The sequence below is a fragment of the Paroedura picta genome, chromosome 12, assembly GCF_049243985.1.
Source record: "Paroedura picta isolate Pp20150507F chromosome 12, Ppicta_v3.0, whole genome shotgun sequence".
Taxonomy (NCBI): Eukaryota; Metazoa; Chordata; class Lepidosauria; order Squamata; family Gekkonidae; genus Paroedura; species Paroedura picta.
This window is the reverse complement of record NC_135380.1, coordinates 48,964,419-48,983,860: the sequence shown is the minus strand read 5'-3', so window position 1 is coordinate 48,983,860 and position 19,442 is coordinate 48,964,419. Positions and strand designations below refer to the sequence as shown.

Sequence of the window (19,442 nt, the reverse complement as noted above, 5' to 3'; positions counted from 1 at the left end):
TCGTTGCTACGGAGAGACCCATCCAGCTGCCTAATGTGAGCTGTCGTTTGATTGTATGATCGTTTGCACGCTGCCTCGAGTGATAAAAAAAAATTCCCCCCCCCCTTCTCACGGGCCCGATTTTCGGCTGAATTTATGTGTAAAAAATAAAGGGACTTTATTTCAGCAAACGGGCTTTTAAGTGGTTTGTGCTTAGTGACTAAAGGTGAAGGACTGAAGCCAGGGAAGCCTCTAAACAGAAAGAGGCTCGCCGGTGCGTTTATCCCCGCTCGCTCGGAGAAAAAAAAATGGCGATCGCTTCGCCGGAAGTTTGGAGGAGAGAGCCAGGGGGAGGGACTTTGAAGAACCAGCAACAATGGTAACGCACAGGTCTTTAGCGCTAGTGTTGCAGATTGGTTGCAGGAGTGTATCGCTATCCGGAGGGTGAATCCACTTTTCTGGATTCCCCTGAAAGCGCCACAACGAAGCGCTTTTGGCGGGTCGGTTTCAGGATTGTTGCAGATTGTCTACGACGTCGTGCGTTATGGCAAATTAGTAGCGTTTCCAATTAGCAACCATTGTGCTATTTTGAAGCCGTGCGAAATGGCCCATAGAGTTGGAAGGGGCCATACAGGCCATCTAGTACAACCCCCTCAACGCAGGATCAGCCCTAAGCATCCTGAAGCATCCAAGAAAAATATGTATCAAACCTTTGCTTGAAGACTGCCAGTGAGGGGGAGTTCGCCACCTCCTTAGTCAGCCTATTCCACTGCTGAATTACTCTCACTGTGAAATTTTCCCCCCTGATATCTAGCCTATATCGTTGTACTTGAAGTTTAAACCCATTACTGCGTGTCCTCTCCTCTGCAGCCAACAGAAACAGCATCCTGCCCTCCTCCAAGTGACAACCTTTCAAATATTTAAAGAGGGCTATCATGTCCCCTCTCAACCTCCTTTTCTCCAGGCTGAACATTCCCAAGTCCCTCAACCTATCTTCATAGGGCTTGGTCCCTTGGCCCCAGATCATCTTCGTCGCTCTCCTCTGTACCCTTTCAATTTTATCTACGATACAATAGGTACTATGATAGTAGTGACCATGTGATTTTGGACATTATGATCTTGAGGAATAGAAAACCTGTACATAGTCACACATACAGGTTGGAGTTCAGGAGAGCAAATTATCCTGGGTAGAATTCTGTGGTCATAAAAATTTAAGGAGATGGAAGTCCAAGAGGATTGGGAGTTTTTCAAAAGTGAAAAACTGAAGGCACAATCACAGACCCCTTGAGAAAGAAAATTGGGAGGAACCTCAAGAAACTAGGGAGGCTCCATAAACAGCTTTCAAAAGAATTGAGTAATAAAAAAAGACTCATTTAGGAAATGGAAGGAGGAATATAAACAAATAATCAATGCTTGTAGGGAGAATGTTAGAAAAGCTAGCTTAAGCTAGCAAGAAATGCTAAAAAACAAGAAAGGGTTTTTTAGCTAAATTCAAAATAAAAAAGAATAGGGACATGGCAGGACCATTGTGGGGACAAGAAAGTTACATTGTATAAGGTAATGAAGAGAGGGCTGAACTGCTGAATTCCTACTTCTCCTCAGTCTTCTCTTGTGAGGGGAATTGTCCTCAACATGGCAACATCATTACATGTGATGAGGGATGGGAGTTGAGGACTAGGATCACTGTCCATAAACACCTAGTTTCTTTAACTGAAACCAAATATTCTGGGCCAGATAAACTGCATCCAAAGGTACCAAAAGAACTTGCAGATATCATTTCTGAGTCTTTGTCTATTATTTTTGACAATTCAAAGTTGCAACAAACCCAGATGCCAACTTTGCAGCCATATACACTCCAGTGCCACAATTACTGGACCTAACAACGTCACCTGTACCATCAAAGGCTTAAACTCATCTTCCAACTTAGTATATGCCATCAAGTGCCAATAATGCCCCTCGGTTCTCTACATAGGGCAAACAGGTCAAACCCTACATCAAAGAATTAATGGACACAAGTCTGACATCAAAAACAACAAAATTGAAAAACCTGTAGGGGAACACTTCAACCTTCCAGGACATTCAGTAAGGGACCTGGAAATAGCTGTTTTATTGCAAAGGAACGTCAAGAACAGGCTAGAAAGGGAGATTACAGAAATGCAAGTTATTTCAACACTCAATACTATGACATACCCAGTACTCAACAAGGACATAGGTTTTTTATCTCACTATTCATGATAAGCTTGTTCAACTCGTGCATCCATATTCCTCACAATTTATTTTAATAGAATTTTGAGTTTGACTCCCTGGCCTTGGGATAAGATGGGTGCCAGCGATTCCCTGGCAGGAATGTTTCACAGTTGTATGGAGACAGGTGGGGCAAGCAGCATATGGGGAGGTGAGAGCCTTTGATCCCTGACCCAGGCAGTTTGGTTTCTCCTTGTATTTCTGTAAACTACACTGAATTCCAGGGGATTGATTGTATGTTTTGACAAAGGATTATCACTGGCTGTATTTGGTTGTGTGACACAGTTTACTGATGTAACAGAATTAATTTTTGCTATATATTCCCTGTCATGTAAGGAGTTCATAGTCTGATGAATCATAGAATCATAGAATCATAGAGTTGGAAGGGGCCATACAGGCCATCTAGTCCAACCCCCTGCTCAACACAGGATCAGCCCTAAGCATCCTAAAGCATCCAAGAAAAGTGTGTATCCAACCTTTGCTTGAAGATTTCCAGTGAGGGGGTGCTCACCACCTCCTTAGGCAGCCTATTCCACTGTTGAACTACTCTGACTGTGAAAAACTTTTTCCTGATATCTAGCCTATATCGTTGTGCTTGAAGTTTAAACCCATTACTGCGTGTCCTTTCCTCTGCAGCCAGCAGAAACAGCATCCTGCCCTCCTCCAAGTGACAACCTTTCAAATACTTAAAGAGGGCTATCATGTCCCCTCTCAACCTCCTTTTCTCCAGGCTGAACATTCCCAAGTCCCTCAACCTATCTTCATAGGGCTTGGTCCCTTGGCCCCAGATCATCTTCGTCGCTCTCCTCTGTACCCTTTCAATTTTATCGATGTCCTTCTTGAAGTGAGGCCTCCAGAACTGCACACAGTACTCCAGGTGTGGTCTGACCAATGCCGTATACAATGGGACTATGACATCTTGTGATTTTGATGTGATGCCTCTGTTGATACAGCCCAAAATGGCATTTGCCTTTTTTACCGCTGCATCACACTGCCTGCTCATGTTTAGTTTACAATCCACAAGTACCCCAAGGTCTCGTTCACACACAGTGCTACCTAGAAGCGTATCCCCCATCCAGTAGGCATGCTTTTCATTTTTCTGACCCAGATGCAGAACTTTACACTTATCTTTATTAAATTGCATCTTGTTCTCATTTGCCCATTTTTCCATTGTGTTCAGATCTCGTTGAACTCTGTCTCTATCTTCCGGAGTATTTGCCAGTCCTCCCAATTTGGTGTCATCTGCAAACTTGATGAGTAGTCCCTCCACCCCCTCATCTAGATCATTAATAAATATGTTAAAAAGTACCGGGCCGAGCACCGAACCCTGAGGTACCCCACTACTCACCTCTCTCCAGTCTGATGAAACACCATTGACAACAACTCTTTGAGTGCGGTTCTCTAACCAATTCCCTATCCACCTAACGATCTGAAAATCCAGATTGCAGTCCTTCAACTTATCCATCAGAACATCATGGGGAACCTTGTCAAAAGCTTTACTAAAATCCAAGTAAATGACATCAACCAAATTTCCCCGATCCAGCAAACCTGTTACTTGGTCAAAAAAGGAAACTAGGTTGGTCTGGCAGGACCTGTTGGAGACAAATCCATGCTGACTTCCTTGGATCACCAAATTGTCCTCCAGATGTTTGCAGATCGCTCCCTTTAATATCTGCTCCATTATCTTCCCCACAACAGAGGTCAGACTCACTGGTCTGTAGTTTCCCGGGTCATCCTTCCTCCCTTTTTTGAAGATCGGAATAACGTTTGCTCTTTTCCAGTCCTCTGGGACATCTCCAGTCCTTAAAGAGGTTCCGAAGATGATGGACAAGGGCTGTGCAAGTTCTCTGGAAAGTTCTTTGAGTACTCTCGGGTGCATTTCATCTGGACCAGGGGATTTGAACTCATCCAGTGCAGCTAAATTCCTCTCGACAACCTCTCTATCCATGTTAACCTGCCACCCAGACACTGTCCTTTGGCTACAGCCATCTCTAGACGTGCCTAAACACTTTGACCTGTGGGAAAAAACAGCTGTAAAATAGGCACTAAGCCTTTCTGCTTTCTCTGCATCTTTCGTTAGAGTTTGTCCATCCGCACCCAACAGCGGGCCTATTGCCTCCTTAACTTTACGTTTGCTCCTCACGTAACTGAAAAATCTTTTCTTATTACAGTGGGCTTCCCTGGCCAATCTTAGCTCACTCTCAGCTTTGGCCTTTCTGATGATTGATGAAGGGTGCTTGCACTCAAAAGCTCATACCCTGAATAAATCTTTGTTGATCTTAAAAGTGCTATTGGACTCTGATTTTATTGTACTACTTCAGACCAACGTGGCTACCCATTTGGACTGATCTCCAAGTACCAGTTCTTCTGGAGAAGACAGGAGGGAGGGAGGAAGAGTAGAGGCTGTGCTGGGTCCCAAGGGCATGGTGGGCAGCTTTTATTCCTTCTCCCACTCATCTCCCAGATTCTTGAGGCCTCACCTCCAAACCTGAAGAAACATTCCTAACCCATGGGTCACCAACCCATGGATGGGGGACTGCAGCCTTGTGGCCCAATTGGAACAAATCATCAGTCAGTCCTTGAGCAGCTGGAACACAGAGCTGTGATTTCTAAGACTCAGCATAGGTTTTGTACGAACAAGTCATGTCAGACCAGGGAGTTAGGGCAAGTGCACTTTCAGTGCACTCTGGACCTAGGCAGGGGTCGATTTGTGGCTGCAGTTGACAGAAGGGGGTGAGGCACGCTATCTTCCCCCATTTTCTACCCAGGGAAGCTTGCAGAAGCTCCTGGGGCCAATTCTGATCCTTGGGGAATTTTCTTTCTCTGGATCCTAAGCTGCCTGTGCTCCGGGACAAGAGGATTCCTGCCACCATCTTTCTGAACTCTTTATCATCTTTTTGACCAATTGCTACATTTTCTGTTTTCCTTCTCTCACTCCCTGAAGACTCCTGATGCAGCTTAATTTCTGACTTTAAATGTCTGCTATTAAGTGTGAGTAACACTCTAGTGACTTTGAATTGTTTTTGCACACCTCTCCCTGCTTTGTTTATATACTGTTCCTGGAAAGATTTCCCCACTTGTTTTTCTTGTCCTTTTTTAACTCTGGGGGAGAAGGTGATATATACAAACAACTATAAAAACCAAAGTCAGAATTTTGGGAGCAGCGGAGCTTCTATTTGGATTATCTTACTAAAGATGGCTTGAAGCAAGAAAGAAAAGACTGGGGGGAGGAGGGGAAAAGGGAAGGAGGAACATGGTGTTTGATATTTTTTCTTTATTCTTTTTATATTCTTATATAGATGGTATATAACACCTAAGATTGTGTCGTGGTTCGGTCCTTGGTGGCTTGGGAACCAGACCGAACCCCGCCATCAGAGGCGCCCGCGATCACGGAGGTAGGGCATGGTGATCACAGGCAAGCCGGCAGCTGGGCGCCCCACCCGATCGTTGAGGTGGCAATGGCCGCTAAAGAACCTCAATGTCCCCCTCCACCTTTTGACAAGGGCCCGGAGATGGCCCTTTGTTCCAGGAAAATGGGCCATCGGGAACCCCGGAAAACCTCGCATATGTGCATGAGTCATGATTGTATTAGCATGTTCCCTCCGGAAGTACTGGGTGGGGCAATACAGCCAAAGGAGGTGGGTTTTGTATAAAAGAGAGCTTCCACCTGGAGTTCGGTGGAAGCTCTTACTCCATACCAGCGGACTCCACGTTGCTGAAATAAAGCTTGTTCCTGTTGTATCGTCCACCCGGCCTGGCGTGACGTTTTCTTCAAGGGGCACCCTGTTTTTTCAGTTAGCAAGCGGGTTCCCGACATCGTAAGAGCTTCCCACCGAACTCCAGGGTCGGCATCGCATCCGAGCGCTTATCGGGACGGATCCAGAGATGGCGTTTTCAAGCAACGAGGCGGTCTCGACCCCCACGAACCCCGGGAACATGGGTTTAATGTCCCCGGGAGATTTCCTCCGAAAATCGGGGGGCCAGGAGCAGCTGTCCGGGACCCCGAGACCCTCGGCAGCGGCGGCCAAGGGAAGGCGCCGGGCCATGGGGTTCCCAAGCACGGCGGGGAGCGCGCCGAGGTCTGGGGGGTTGGCCCCAACCTGGGACACCCAGCTGAGGCAGGCGCTTCGCCCGGTAAGACCTGAGGAATCCCTAGAGGACCTGCGGCGGGCCATGGCGGACTTGGCCAGGCGCTTGCAGGCAGCTGAAGCCCGTGAGCAAGCTCGGGCCGGGCCCGGAGGGACTGGTAATACAACGGCGGAGGGGATCGCGTCGAGTGAGGACGCCTCCAGCGACGAGGACGAGCCCGGCACTGGTGAGCGGGCCCCGGACCCCGACCCGGAGCAGTTTTCAGTCCCGAGTAGGCGAGACGGCCAGCGGAGAGGCGAGACAGCAGAGGATCTCGGGGGAGCAGGTGAGCCGACGGGGCGGCGAGAGCCGGACCAACGCAGGAGCGACGTGCAAGGCAGGGAGCGGCACGGCGTCGTTGGGCAAGTTGGTAGCCGGTGGAGCGGAGCAGGACGAGACGGCGGACGCCGAGAATCCCGGATCCGGAGGGGGTCGGACTACTCTCCAAAACGTTCCCCCCCAGAGCTTAAGGCGCGTTTCGACGGGACGCCGGACGACCTCCCGCAGTTCCTCCTCCACGCGCTGACGCATGCCCGGAGATATGGAGACCGGTATGAGGACTCCGAGGACTTGGTCTGGGGGGTGGCCTCGTGTCTCCAGGGCAAGGCGGGTCAGTGGTACCTGGGGTTGGCCGAGCGCGGCGACCCGGCAACTCAGGACCTGCAGGACTTCGTGGTCGCGCTCCGCCGACGATTCCAGGACCCCCAGGCTGAGGACAAGGCAAAGAGTCGGATCAAGGGACTTCGACAGGGTACTAGGGGGGTTATGGACTATATAGACATTTTCCGGAGGGAAGCAGGCAAGGTGTTCTCCTGGAACGAGGAGACCCAAATCGAGTACTTCCGGGAGGGCCTTAACCCGAAGCTCAGGGAATGGGCCGTGATCAAGGGGACGGAAGAAGATCTGTCTACACTGGAGGGGTGGTGTTTCGTGGTCGCCAAGCTGGAAGCCAGCCTGGGTTGGGCCGCCGCACCCCCCCGGGAGGCCAAAGGCGGGTCAGCCGAGGCGCCAAGACCGGGCCCCGACAACTCTCGCCCCAAACGACCCCCGAACCCCGAGCGGGAAAGGAGACGCCGGGAAGGACTGTGCCTGAAATGCGGGGGGTCAGGACATTTCGCAGCAGCGTGCCAACGGCAAGGGGGGGAGGACCGCGGGCTCTCCCAGGGGGGAGGTGCGACACGCCCCCAGCAGGCACGCCGGGCGGAGGACCTCCGCAACGAACCGGGAAGCGTCCAGGCGACGGGAAACGGCCAGGACCTGCTGTAGACGGCGCCGGGCAGCAGGTCCCGCGGTGCGAGGGAAAACCCCTACAGCATGAGGCGCGACCTCCGAACGTGGTAATTTTAGAGCTCCGGAACCCGGAGAACGGACTAAGTTGGGTGGGGGAGGCTCTTTTGGACTCTGGATGCGACCACAGCATGGTCCACCCCCAGATAGCCCGGGCTTTGGGGCTACCGAAGCGCATTCGGAAAGGTTCCCCTGGTTTTCGTCCAGATGGACGGCAGCCCGATTCAGGGGGGACCTTTCGGGGAGGAGGTGGGTCCTATCGCCATCCACATAGGGGACCACCAAGAGCTGCGGTGGCTGATCCAGGTCCCCGTAGCGGGATATCGGGCGGTGTTGGGCCTGGATTGGCTGAAGGAACACAACCCCGTGGTGGACTGGCGGGCGGGGACCCTGAAGTTCGACTTGACGGTGGGTGCACGGCATCGGGTCCCCCGCGAGAATTCCAGCCACAAGAGGACGGCGGCGCGTCCCAGGGGAGCGGCGGCGGCGCAGCAGGAGAAACCAGAGCCCGAGGTCCCGCCAGAGTACCGAGACCTCGCAGCCGTTTTCAGCGAGCGGGAAGCGGACGAGCTACCCCCACACCGCCGCACGGACTGCGCTATCAACATCCCAGAGGGGGCGGGTACTGCCCAAAGGGCGCATCTACAAAATGAGTGAGGGTGAGCTCAAGGACCTCCGGGAGTTTTTGGAAAAAAATCTGGCCCGAGGTTTCATCCGGCCCGCTTCCAGTCCCATGGGAGCTCCAGTCTTGTTCGTCCGGAAAAAGGATGGGTCCCGACGGCTGTGCCAGGACTACCGGGGCCTCAACGCCATCGCAGCGGGGAACGCTTACCCCCTCCCGCTGATCCCGGATTTGCTGGCCCGGCTGGGCAAAGGGACTCTGTTCACTAAGCTGGACCTAAGGGAGGCGTACTACCGGGTACGCATCCGGGAGGGGGATGAGTGGAAAACGGCGTTTAACTGTCAATTGGGACAATTCGAATTTAAAGTGATGCCGTTCGGTTTAAGCGGGGCACCTGGGGTTTTCATGAGTCTAATTAATGAGGTGTTGCAGGACCTTCTGTTTCAGGGGGTGGTTGTTTATTTGGATGACGTCCTGATCTACAGCCAAGATCCCCAAGAGCACGTGACCCTGGTGAGGGAGGTGTTAAAGCGCCTGCTGGCAAACCACCTATACGTGAAGCTGGCTAAGTGCGAATTCCACCGTCCCTCCCTGGACTATTTGGGCTACCGCATCTCAGCCCAGGGCATAGCTATGGACCCCGAGAAGGTGCAGGCGGTGCTGGACTGGGAAAGGCCCCGCACCCGGAAACAGCTACAAAGCTTCCTGGGGTTTGCTAATTTTTTTAGAGGCTTCATCCCCAGATACTCCTCCGTAGTGGCTCCCCTCACGGACTTGCTAGGTACCAAGGGGAGAGGTCCTCGCGCCACGCGGCCCAGCGCAGCGCTCGGCTGGAATGAGAAATCGGAGGCAGCGTTCCTGGCCCTCAAGCAAGCTTTCGCGTCTGAGCCCACGCTACTGCACGTCGACCCAACCCAGCCGATGGTGGTACAAGTCGACGCCAGCGACGCAGCAGCCGGGGCGGTTCTCCTGCAGCGAGACCAGGCGGGACAGCTGAGGCCGGCGGCCTACCTCTCACGAAAATTCGCCGAAACGGAGCGGAACTGGTCTACCTGGGAGAAGGAGGCGTTTGCGATTAAGTTCGCCCTCACCGAATGGCGGCATTGGCTGGAGGAAACAGAGGAGCCGTTCGAGGTCTGGACAGATCACAAGAATCTGGAGGCGCTCCGGCAACCGCGATCCCTGAACGCCAAGCAGATGAGGTGGGCGGAGTTCTTTTCGCGGTACAATTTCAAGCTGGGTCACATCCCCGGCAAAGAGAATTTCCTCGCGGACGCCCTCTCCCGGCTGCCGCATCATGGGGAGGGGTACGCTCCCTGCACCAGGTCTGTGTTCGGTGAGGAGCAGCTGGGACGGGGGGTCGTCACTAGGCGTCGGGCCAGGGGGGAATGGGAGCCCGACCCGGCGACCGCCCCGCTCCGAGACCGCCTAGTGGCAGCCTACGGGACAGACGAGGAGCTGGCTGAGCTCCGGGACTCTTTGATTTTGGACTCCGGTCTCTGGCGGAGGGGGGAGGCTGTCTACGTCCCGGAAGGGCTACGACGGGAAGCCCTCAGCCTCTGCCACGATGCTAAGACCGCCGGGCACTTCGGTTTCGTAAAATCCTGGAAGTTGGCCCGGCGGCGGTTTTGGTGGCCCAGTCTGCGGCGGGACACAAAAGCTTACGTCAGTGGTTGTCCTGTCTGCCTGACCTGCAAGCCGGGGGTTGGCAAGCCGAAAGGGCTGCTGCACCCGCTCGAGGTCCCGACCCGGCCGTGGTCAGTGATCTCCATGGACTTTATAACAGACTTGCCTCCCAGCAAAGGGAAAACGGTGATCTGGGTGGTGGTAGATCTATTTTCCAAACAGGCCCACTTCATTCCTTGCGCCAGTGTCCCCAGTGCTTCACAGTTGGCTCGGATGTTCCTGGATCACGTGTTCCGACTGCACGGGCTGCCGGACAAGGTGATTTCCGATCGGGGCTCACAATTCGTGTCCCGGTTTTGGCAAGCTTTCCTGCGCCTGTTAGACATCGAGCAAGGGCTGAGCTCCGCTTACCACCCCCAGACGGACGGGCAGACCGAGCGGGTTAATCAAGTACTGGAGCAGTACTTGCGGTGTTTCGGTTCCTATCATCAAGACACCTGGGTGCCCCTGCTCCCCCTGGCCGAGTTCGCGTACAACAACGCAGACCACAGCAGCACGGAGATGTCGCCTTTTGCCGTCGTCTACGGGACAGACCTGAGACACTTCCCGGAGCTTGGAGAGGTCCCCGCCCGGGAATCGGCCGACCTTCGCGAGTGGGGGAAGCGTGCCGGGAGCTGCTGGAAGTCGCTGCAGGAGCAGCTCCACAAAGTCAAGGCAGCGCAGAAAGAGGACGCCGACCGGAAGAGACGACCAGCTGAGGAGATCCGACCGGGGGATCGAGTTTACCTTTCCACCCGGAACCTCCGGTTGAATTTGCCCAGCAAGAAGCTAGGCCCTCGGTTTTTGGGGCCTTTCGAGGTCTTGGCCCCGATCAACGAAGTTTCGGTCAAGCTCAAGCTCCCCAAGAACCTCCGGCACATCCATCCCGTCTTTCACGTGAGCCTTCTAAAAAAAACTCCGGACGGTGACGTTTGGCACCCCGTGTTTTCCCCGCCAGCGCCCGAGGTCCTGCCGGGGGGGGAGCACCACGAGGTGGCGGATATCCTGGACTCTAGACTCCACAGGGGGAAGTTGCAGTACCTCGTGGAATGGAAGGACTTCGCTTTGGGGGACCGGGAATGGGTCTGGGCAGCGGACGTCCTTGCGCCCCGACTCACTGAACGTTTCCACAAGCGGTATCCTGGCCGTCCCGGGGGGTTGGAGAATGGACCTTTGGGGGGGCAGAATGTCGTGGTTCGGTCCTTGGTGGCTTGGGAACCAGACCGAACCCCGCCATCAGAGGCGCCCGCGATCACGGAGGTAGGGCATGGTGATCACAGGCAAGCCGGCAGCTGGGCGCCCCACCCGATCGTTGAGGTGGCAATGGCCGCTAAAGAACCTCAATGTCCCCCTCCACCTTTTGACAAGGGCCCGGAGATGGCCCTTTGTTCCAGGAAAATGGGCCATCGGGAACCCCGGAAAACCTCGCATATGTGCATGAGTCATGATTGTATCAGCATGTTCCCTCCGGAAGTACTGGGTGGGGCAATACAGCCAAAGGAGGTGGGTTTTGTATAAAAGAGAGCTTCCACCTGGAGTTCGGTGGAAGCTCTTACTCCATACCAGCGGACTCCACGTTGCTGAAATAAAGCTTGTTCCTGTTGTATCGTCCACCCGGCCTGGCGTGACGTTTTCTTCAAGGGGCACCCTGTTTTTTCAGTTAGCAAGCGGGTTCCCGACAGATTGATTGTAAGTACTGAAAATGTCATGTTATGGGTTTTGTTTTTTTTCATATGTGGTGAAGCATTAGCTAAAATGCTAAGCTATTTAAAAAGGTAAAACTGACATCTATAGTCAACAGAAAACCAGATGAAGAATTTCATGAACAGTGGAATTTTTACCTGGAGTACTTGGCAAAATAAAACTTCAAGCAAAGGGGGACTCTAGGGAGTAGAGGGAGGGGTGATTGTGTAACCAAAGTTCTTCTTTTTTATTTTTGTATATCTATATAAAAATAAAAATGTATATTAAAATTAAAAAAAAGAAAAAAATATCTACCAGAACGTGCAGAGTGGTTAAACTGATGGAGTATGGCCAATGACAAAACTTACATATTTGATTAAAACTAATCAATATCAGATTTTAATAGAAAATGGAGTCTATATTGATTAATAAAATTACATGGATCGAAACAATTGATTAATATGAGGTATATGTAAATGATGGATATATGAACACAGGGGGGAACAATAGGTATTATAGTGGGTACAACAGGTATTCTGGAAACATATATAAGACATACTCATAATTCTGTAAATGAAACTTATATTGTGTTTTCTATATTCTGTATTATGTAATCTTGTTTTCTATTCTGAATAAATAAACATTTGCATCTAAAAAAAATGTCAAGTCAGAACAACCTTATCTCTTTTTTCAAGAAAGTTACTACCTTGCTGGATCAGGGGAAAGCTGTGGAGATAGTTTATCTGGATTTCAGTAAAGCTTTTAAAATGTGGCATAGTTCCTAATTCTGTCAGATCGTACCCAAAGGGTACTTGTGTCATGATCATCCTCCCGATCTCCTCGGGAGGGTTAACTTAGAGGTTTAACAGGCCTGCGAGTCCTTCACTGCTCCCTAACCCCCCCCCCCCCCATTCATTTTGTTTTTCTGTACCTTCCCTCCCCTCCTCCATCCCACGGTTTATGACCTGTAGAAGAGTTCTCTCTTATCTCTCCTTGTCCTTGGTTCACATAGTAGGAATGAAAATTTACTGCCAGGAATGGAAGAGAGGGCAGACTGGATGTCTCCCGAATTCACGCCTTTTAGATCAAAAGCCTCTCCTATGGGAACTATTTCTCCTGCTTAATCTACCCCCCTGTATCTACCCCACCTGAGGGGGCCATCTGTGCTTGTTTCTGTCAAAGTATCTATTTCTACCATGCTTTGTTCTGCTCAACATTATGGAATGCTTCAATAAAGACTGATTCCTTTGTATGGAGCAGTTCTCTATGAACGTGTCTCTTCTGGTCAGCCGGACTAGCCTATGGTTCATGATACCTTGTTGACGGTTCAGCATCCTCTTGGAGAAGAGTGACAAGTGGAGTGCCCCAGGGATCTGTCCTGGGCCCTGTGTTGTTCAACATAACACAACAGAAGACAGAAGCAGAATACAGGATGATCTTGTTGCGGAGTACACGTGTGCGCCTCGCGCTCCTCCTCTTGGTTCGAAGCGGCTACGCCAGGTGGGAGGTGGATTCAGGTGGTGAGAACTCTATGCATTTGGAGGGGAATGGTAGAATGGACTGCCCCCTTTTTTTGTCTCTGCCTCCGGCTCTCCATTCGGATTATTTGCTTTTGTTCCACGCAGAGAGGAACTTAATCTATTTTACCTCCATGGTACTTGGTATGTGGGAACAGTGACTACTATATTCATACCAACAGCCTACCATTTCAAGAACATTTTGTTATGGTGGAATCATGTACTATTTGTGACATTGCATTTATCATCGGTCTAAGTTAAATTACTAGGATTTAATGATAATATTTAGTGCAATTATATTCTAATCAAATGCTGTTGTTTTATTCTCTCTTTAGGTACCTGATTTTATAGATTTAGTTTTTTGGCAGAACTGTCTTTTAAAAAATCATTCCTATTTTTACTTAGCATTTATAGTGTAGACTGCTAGTTTTGCTGTTCATCCCAAGTTCATTCTATACTTACATATTTCTATTAAACTGTATTTCTGCAGTTTATGTAGTTAGCTAGCTAAGTTCGACCTGTAGCTTTGAGGGCTTATATTAATCACGATCAGCAGTTAGTATGGGTGGGGCTAAGTGTGCTAGAGATTTGGACACCCAGCCTTCCCAGAAACAAACAAAAATGGAAGATTTCTATTCTGTTCCAACGAAAAACAGATTTACCCCTTTAGCACAAAAGACTGCAGTCTCATTGGACAGTTCGGTAAGCCCTGGGTTAGATGGCACTGTCCCAGTAGAGTTGGATCCCAATGTTAAGGTCTCATCTGATAATTCCCTACTAGGTATTGAGCCTTTATTGGGTGACTCAGTAAATGATAACTGTGAATTGATTTTAAAGCTGGTGATAAGAACTGTTGACTTAATTTTTACAGGGATGAAGGATATTGATGCAAAATTAGTGCAGATAAACAGAAACTTATTAACCACCCATGAATCCTCGGACAGGAATGCTTCAATATGGAGCAAAGAAGTTAATGCCACCACAATTCATTATAATGAATCCTATACAAATGAGCAACAGCAAAAATGAGTATTTCAGCGGACTAAAATCTGTTTATCAGTCTTTAAATACAGAAATATTCTCCCTTCCTGGCTGTCAAGTCACCAAATTAAAAAACACATGACTCTGTTGCTAGGACTAAGTATTAATCAGATTGACTTGCTCTCCTATGAAATTTTAAATATCTCTAAAACTTCACAAAGAGTAATTTTAAGCTTTAGGGGGACCAAACTCCCATCCCTACTGTTAAATTGGCAGAGCTACCTCCAATCCAAGGGAATAATGCCTTCAAGAGTATATTTAAACCTCTTTACTTTCCCACTGTTGACATCCTTTCAAAAGACAGATTACTACAATAAGAGAGCTAGGAACTTGAAGGAACCCAATGGACATCAAAGCTCCCAGCACGAAAAAACAGCAAATACTAGGGAAGAAATGCCTAACTTTGAACAGAATCTTCTAAAAGTACTCTTGGATTCTGGAAATAAAGAACTCTGTTTGCATGACAATTCCCTAGAGGAAAATGTGTTGTCCGCCTTTCCCCTACTTTCTCCTGAACTCCAAATTAACATAATAACTGAACTAAAATTCAAATTCAAATTCAAAAAAACCTTTAATGGCATATAAAACATCATAAGAACAAGGGTAATTCATAATTATAATTAATTGATAAAAATTACATAGTCTAGATAAACAAAGAAAATAAAATAAAATAAGCAGTAACCAACAGTAGATACCCCCTTCAAGGATCGCTGCCTTGTTGTGGCAAGGGGGCTTGCGTAGTTCAGTGAAGCTATGAGCTATGCCGTGCAGGGCCACCCAAGACGGACAGGTCATAGCTGAGAGCTCTGACAAAAGGTGATCCACTGGAGAAGGCAATGGCAAACCACTCCAGTATCTTTGCCATGAAAACTCTATGGACAGTTCCAATAGGCATAACGATATGACGCTGGAAGATGAGCCCCTCAGGTCGGAAGGTGTCCAATATGCTACTGGGGATGAGCAGACGGCTAGTACGAGTAGCGCCAGAATGAATGAAGCGGCTGGGCCAAAGCCGAAAGGACGCTCAGTTGTGGAAGTAACTGGTGGCGAAAAGACAGTCCGATGCTGTAAAGATTTTTATTCCATAGGAACCTGGAACGTCAGATCCATGAATCAAGGCAAGCTGGACGTGGTCAAACAAGAAATGACAAGACTGAACATCGACATTTTAGGAATCAGTGAACTAAAATGGACAGGAATGGGTGAATTTAATTCAGATGACCATCAGGTATACTACTGTGGACAAGAATCTCGCAGAAGAAATGGAGTAGCCTTCATAATCAATAAGAGAGCAGGAAACGCAGTCTTGGGATACAATCCCCAAAATGACAGAATGATCTCAGTTCGAATCCAAGGCAAACCATTCAACATCACAGTGATCCAGGTCTATGCCCCAACCACTGCTGCTGAAGAGGATGAAGTTGATCAGTTCTATGAAGCCCTACAACACCTTCTAGAAGCAACGCCAAAAAATGATGTGCTTATCATCATGGGAGATTGGAATGCTAAAGTAGGAAGCCAAAAGATAACCGGGATAACAGGCAAGTTTGGCCTTGGAGTACAAAATGAAGCAGGGCACAGGCTGGTAGAATTTTGTCAAGAGAATACAATGGTCATAGCAAACACTCTTTTCCAACAACCCAAGAGACGACTCTACACATGGACATCACCAGACGGTCAACACAGAAATCAGATTGACTATGTGCTCTGCAGCCAAAGATGGAAAAGTTCTATCCAGTCAATAAAAACAAGACCAGGAGCTGATTGTGGTTCAGATCATGAGCTTCTTGTTGCAAAATTTAGGCTTAAATTGAAGAAAATAGGGAAAAGCACTAGGCCACTCAGGTATGAACTAAATCATATCCCCGACGAATACACAGTAGAGGTGACAAATAGATTTAAGGAATTAGATCTGATAGACAGAGTGCCTGAAGAACTGTGGACGGAGGTTCGCAACATTGTACAAGAGGTAGCAACTAAAACCATCCCAAAGAAAAAGAAATGCAAGAAATCAAAATGGCTGTCTGAGGAAGCTTTACAAATAGCTAAGGAGAGAAGGGAAGTGAAAGGCAAGGGAGAAAGAGAAAGATACACCCAATTGAATGCAGAATTCCAGAGAAAAGCTAGAAGAGATAAGAATGCCTTCTTAAATGAACAGTGCAAACAAATAGAAGAAAACAATAGAATGGGGAGGACCAGAGATCTTTTCAAGAAAATTGGAGATATGAAGAGAACGTTTCATGCAAAGTTGGGTATGATAAGGGACCAAAATGGTAGGGACCTCACAGAAGCAGAAGAGATTAAACAAAGGTGGCAAAATTATACAGAACAACTATACAAGAGCGAACTTAATATCACTGATGACCACAGTGGGGTAGTTACTGACCTGGAGCCAGACATCCTGGAATGTGAAGTCAAGTGGGCCTTAGGAAGTCTGAGCAACAATAAAGCTAGTGGTGGTGACAGCATTCCAGTTGAACTATTCAAAATCTTAAAGGACGATGCAGTAAAAGTGCTACACTCAATATGCCAGCAAATTTGGAAAACTCAACAATGGCCACAGGATTGGAAAAGGTCAGTTTACATTCCAATCCCAAAGAAGGGCAATGCCAAAGAATGTTCAAACTACCGCACCATTGCACTCATTTCTCATGCTAGCAAAGTTATGCTCAAAATCCTACAAGCTAGGCTCCAGCAATATGTGGACCGAGAACTTCCAGAAGTACAGGCAGGATTTCGAAGAGGCAGAGGAACTAGAGATCAAATTGCTAACATACGCTGGATCATGGAGAAAGCTAGGGAGTACCAGAAGAACGTCTACTTCTGCTTCATTGACTATGCTAAAGCCTTTGATTGTGTGGAGCACAACAAATTGTGGCAAGTTCTTAAAGAGATGGGAATACCAGAGCATCTTATTTGTCTCTTGAGAAATTTATATGCAGGTCAAGAAGCAACAGTGAGAACTGAACATGGAATCACTGACTGGTTCAAAATTGAGAAAGGAGTTCGGCAAGGCTGTATACTGTCGCCTTGCCTATTTAACTTGTATGCAGAGCACATCATGAGAAATGCGGGATTAGAGGAGTCACAAATTGGGATCAAGATTGCAGGGAGAAATATCAACAACCTCAGATATGCAGATGATACCACTCTAATGGCAGAAAGTGAAGAGGAACTAAAGAGCCTGTTGATGCGGGTGAAGGAGGAGAGTGCAAAGGTTGGCTTGAAACTCAACATCAAGAAAACAAAGATCATGGCATCCGGCCCTCTCAATTCCTGGCATATAGATGGGGAAGAAATGGAGATAGTGACAGATTTTATTTTCCTGGGCTCTAAGATCACTGCAGATGGGGACTGCAGAAAAGAAATTAAAAGACGCTTGCTCCTGGGGAGGAAAGCTATGGCAAATCTAGACAGCATCCTAAAAAGCAGAGACATCACCCTGCCAACAAAAGTGCGTTTAGTCAAGGCTATGGTCTTCCCAGTTGCAATGTATGGCTGCGAAAGTTGGGCCATAAGGAAGGCCGAGCGTCAAAGAATTGAGGCTTTTGAACTCTGGTGCTGGAGAAGACTCTTGCGAGTCCCTTGGACTGCAAGGCGAACAAACCGGTCAGTCCTAGAGGAGATCAACCCTGACTGCTCTTTAGAAGGCCAGATCCTGAAGATGAAACTCAAATACTTTGGCCACCTCATGAGAAGGAAGGACTCCCTGGAGAAGAGCCTAATGCTGGGAGCGATCGAGGGTAAAAGAAGAAGGGGACGACAGAGAAGGAGATGGCTGGATGGAGTCACTGAAGCAGTAGGTGCAAACTTAAATGGACTCCGGGGAATGGTAGAGGACAGGAAGGCCTGGAGGATCATTGTCCATGGGGTCGCGATGGGTCGGACACGACTTCGCACATAACAACAACAACAACAAACAGTAGATTCCTCCAGAATGCCCAGCAATCAGTAATTTCCACCAGTTGTAGGTGCCCCTGGTCTAGACCTGATTCTTGCCTAGCCGACTGTCCTTTTGTACCACAGTAGCCAAGAATTCGGCCACCAGTTCCGTTATTTCTGGGGACCTATCAGCTAACAAATGTCTGGTTATTCTGTCCATAGGGCCAGAAAGGTCCATCGTGATAGGGACAACAAGTCGTCGTCTAAGCATAGAAGGTGATGGGCCATAGAGTAGAATATGTGGCACTGAGTCAGGCTCTAATTGGCAAAATTTACAAAGTCTGTTCCCAATTGGTACATTGCTGGATCTGCCTGCTAGGACAGCTGATGGGAAGATGTTTAATCTAGCAAGCATAAAAAGCACGACGATGGAGTGGGTTAATAAGACTTTGCATATAAGTAGCTCCCTGACCTGTATTGGAAGCAAGGCCGAAGAAGCAGGGGGAACAAGTCCGATTGATTCCCGCTCGGAGGGTCTGTCTCTCAATATCACGGATTCTCTGTCTAATAATATAGTATATTTGAAACTCCTCAGAATCATAGAATCATTAATATCCGGAGATTATGTCTGGCACAGAAATCTGCCAGATAAGGCCCTGCTTGGTTGATTACTTGGTCTTTCGAAGCCCTAGGGAATGAGAATGAAGGTGGAATCAGCTCATTACAGTCCCAGTGCATGTGTGCTGCAAGCTTATCATTGTTAGCACCTAGCCTTGCATTCTGGTCACCTACCAGGACAAGGGAAGCCGCTGGATAGTTAGCCATTAAGGATTCTAGGCAGTTTCTCAATGTCGACCAAGCATGGGATAAAGAGTCGATTGTAGGGAAAGGAGGGATATATGCATTTATCAAAAGCAGCTGACCCATAGTATGTTTAAATACAATTGCTTGAGCATAGGGAGGAGTTGCCTTTAAATACGTTACTTTAAGAGTAGATGCCAGATTCACAAGGCAACACAATCCTGCCTTAGGTCAGCCTTTAGAGTTAGTTTTGAAGGCAGGGCTGGTATATGAAGAGAATCCAGATATTACAAAGTCCCTCATTATCCAAGTTTCCTGAAGAAGCACAATGTCAAAAGAACGCAAGTATTTCATTAAGTCAGGATCATTAGATTTCCTCCCCCATCCTGAGATGTTCCAAGATACCAGACGTAGACTTGAGTCTTGAGTGACTGCATTCTGAGGAGATAGTCAGTCCTCAAGCATAATCAGATTGATGGCCTCAAAGGATTCTGGACAAACACAGCCGTTGGTATTAGACTGTCAAAGGGGAGGAGTTTGAGTGGTCACAGCTGTAGCTGTAGAGTTGGAGGACGAAAGCAGCATCACATCTG

The 19,442-nt window shown here is 48.6% G+C and overlaps 1 protein-coding gene across 4 annotated transcripts in view; it reads right to left on the bottom strand.

The window, feature by feature from the left end:
* VAV2 (vav guanine nucleotide exchange factor 2) overlaps positions 1-19,442 on the bottom strand; it is a 389,230-nt gene that overhangs the window by 8,784 nt on the left and 361,004 nt on the right. Inside the window, exon 29 of one of the 4 annotated variants that reach the window (XM_077305024.1) lies at positions 17,984-19,439. The exons of the other annotated variants lie outside the window; for them this stretch is intronic. Within the exon in view, the coding sequence (XP_077161139.1) occupies positions 19,434-19,439 (6 nt within the window). The 3' untranslated portion in view covers positions 17,984-19,433. Of the gene's footprint in view, positions 1-17,983; positions 19,440-19,442 lie in introns of those variants that run through there. 4 annotated transcript variants of the gene reach the window in all.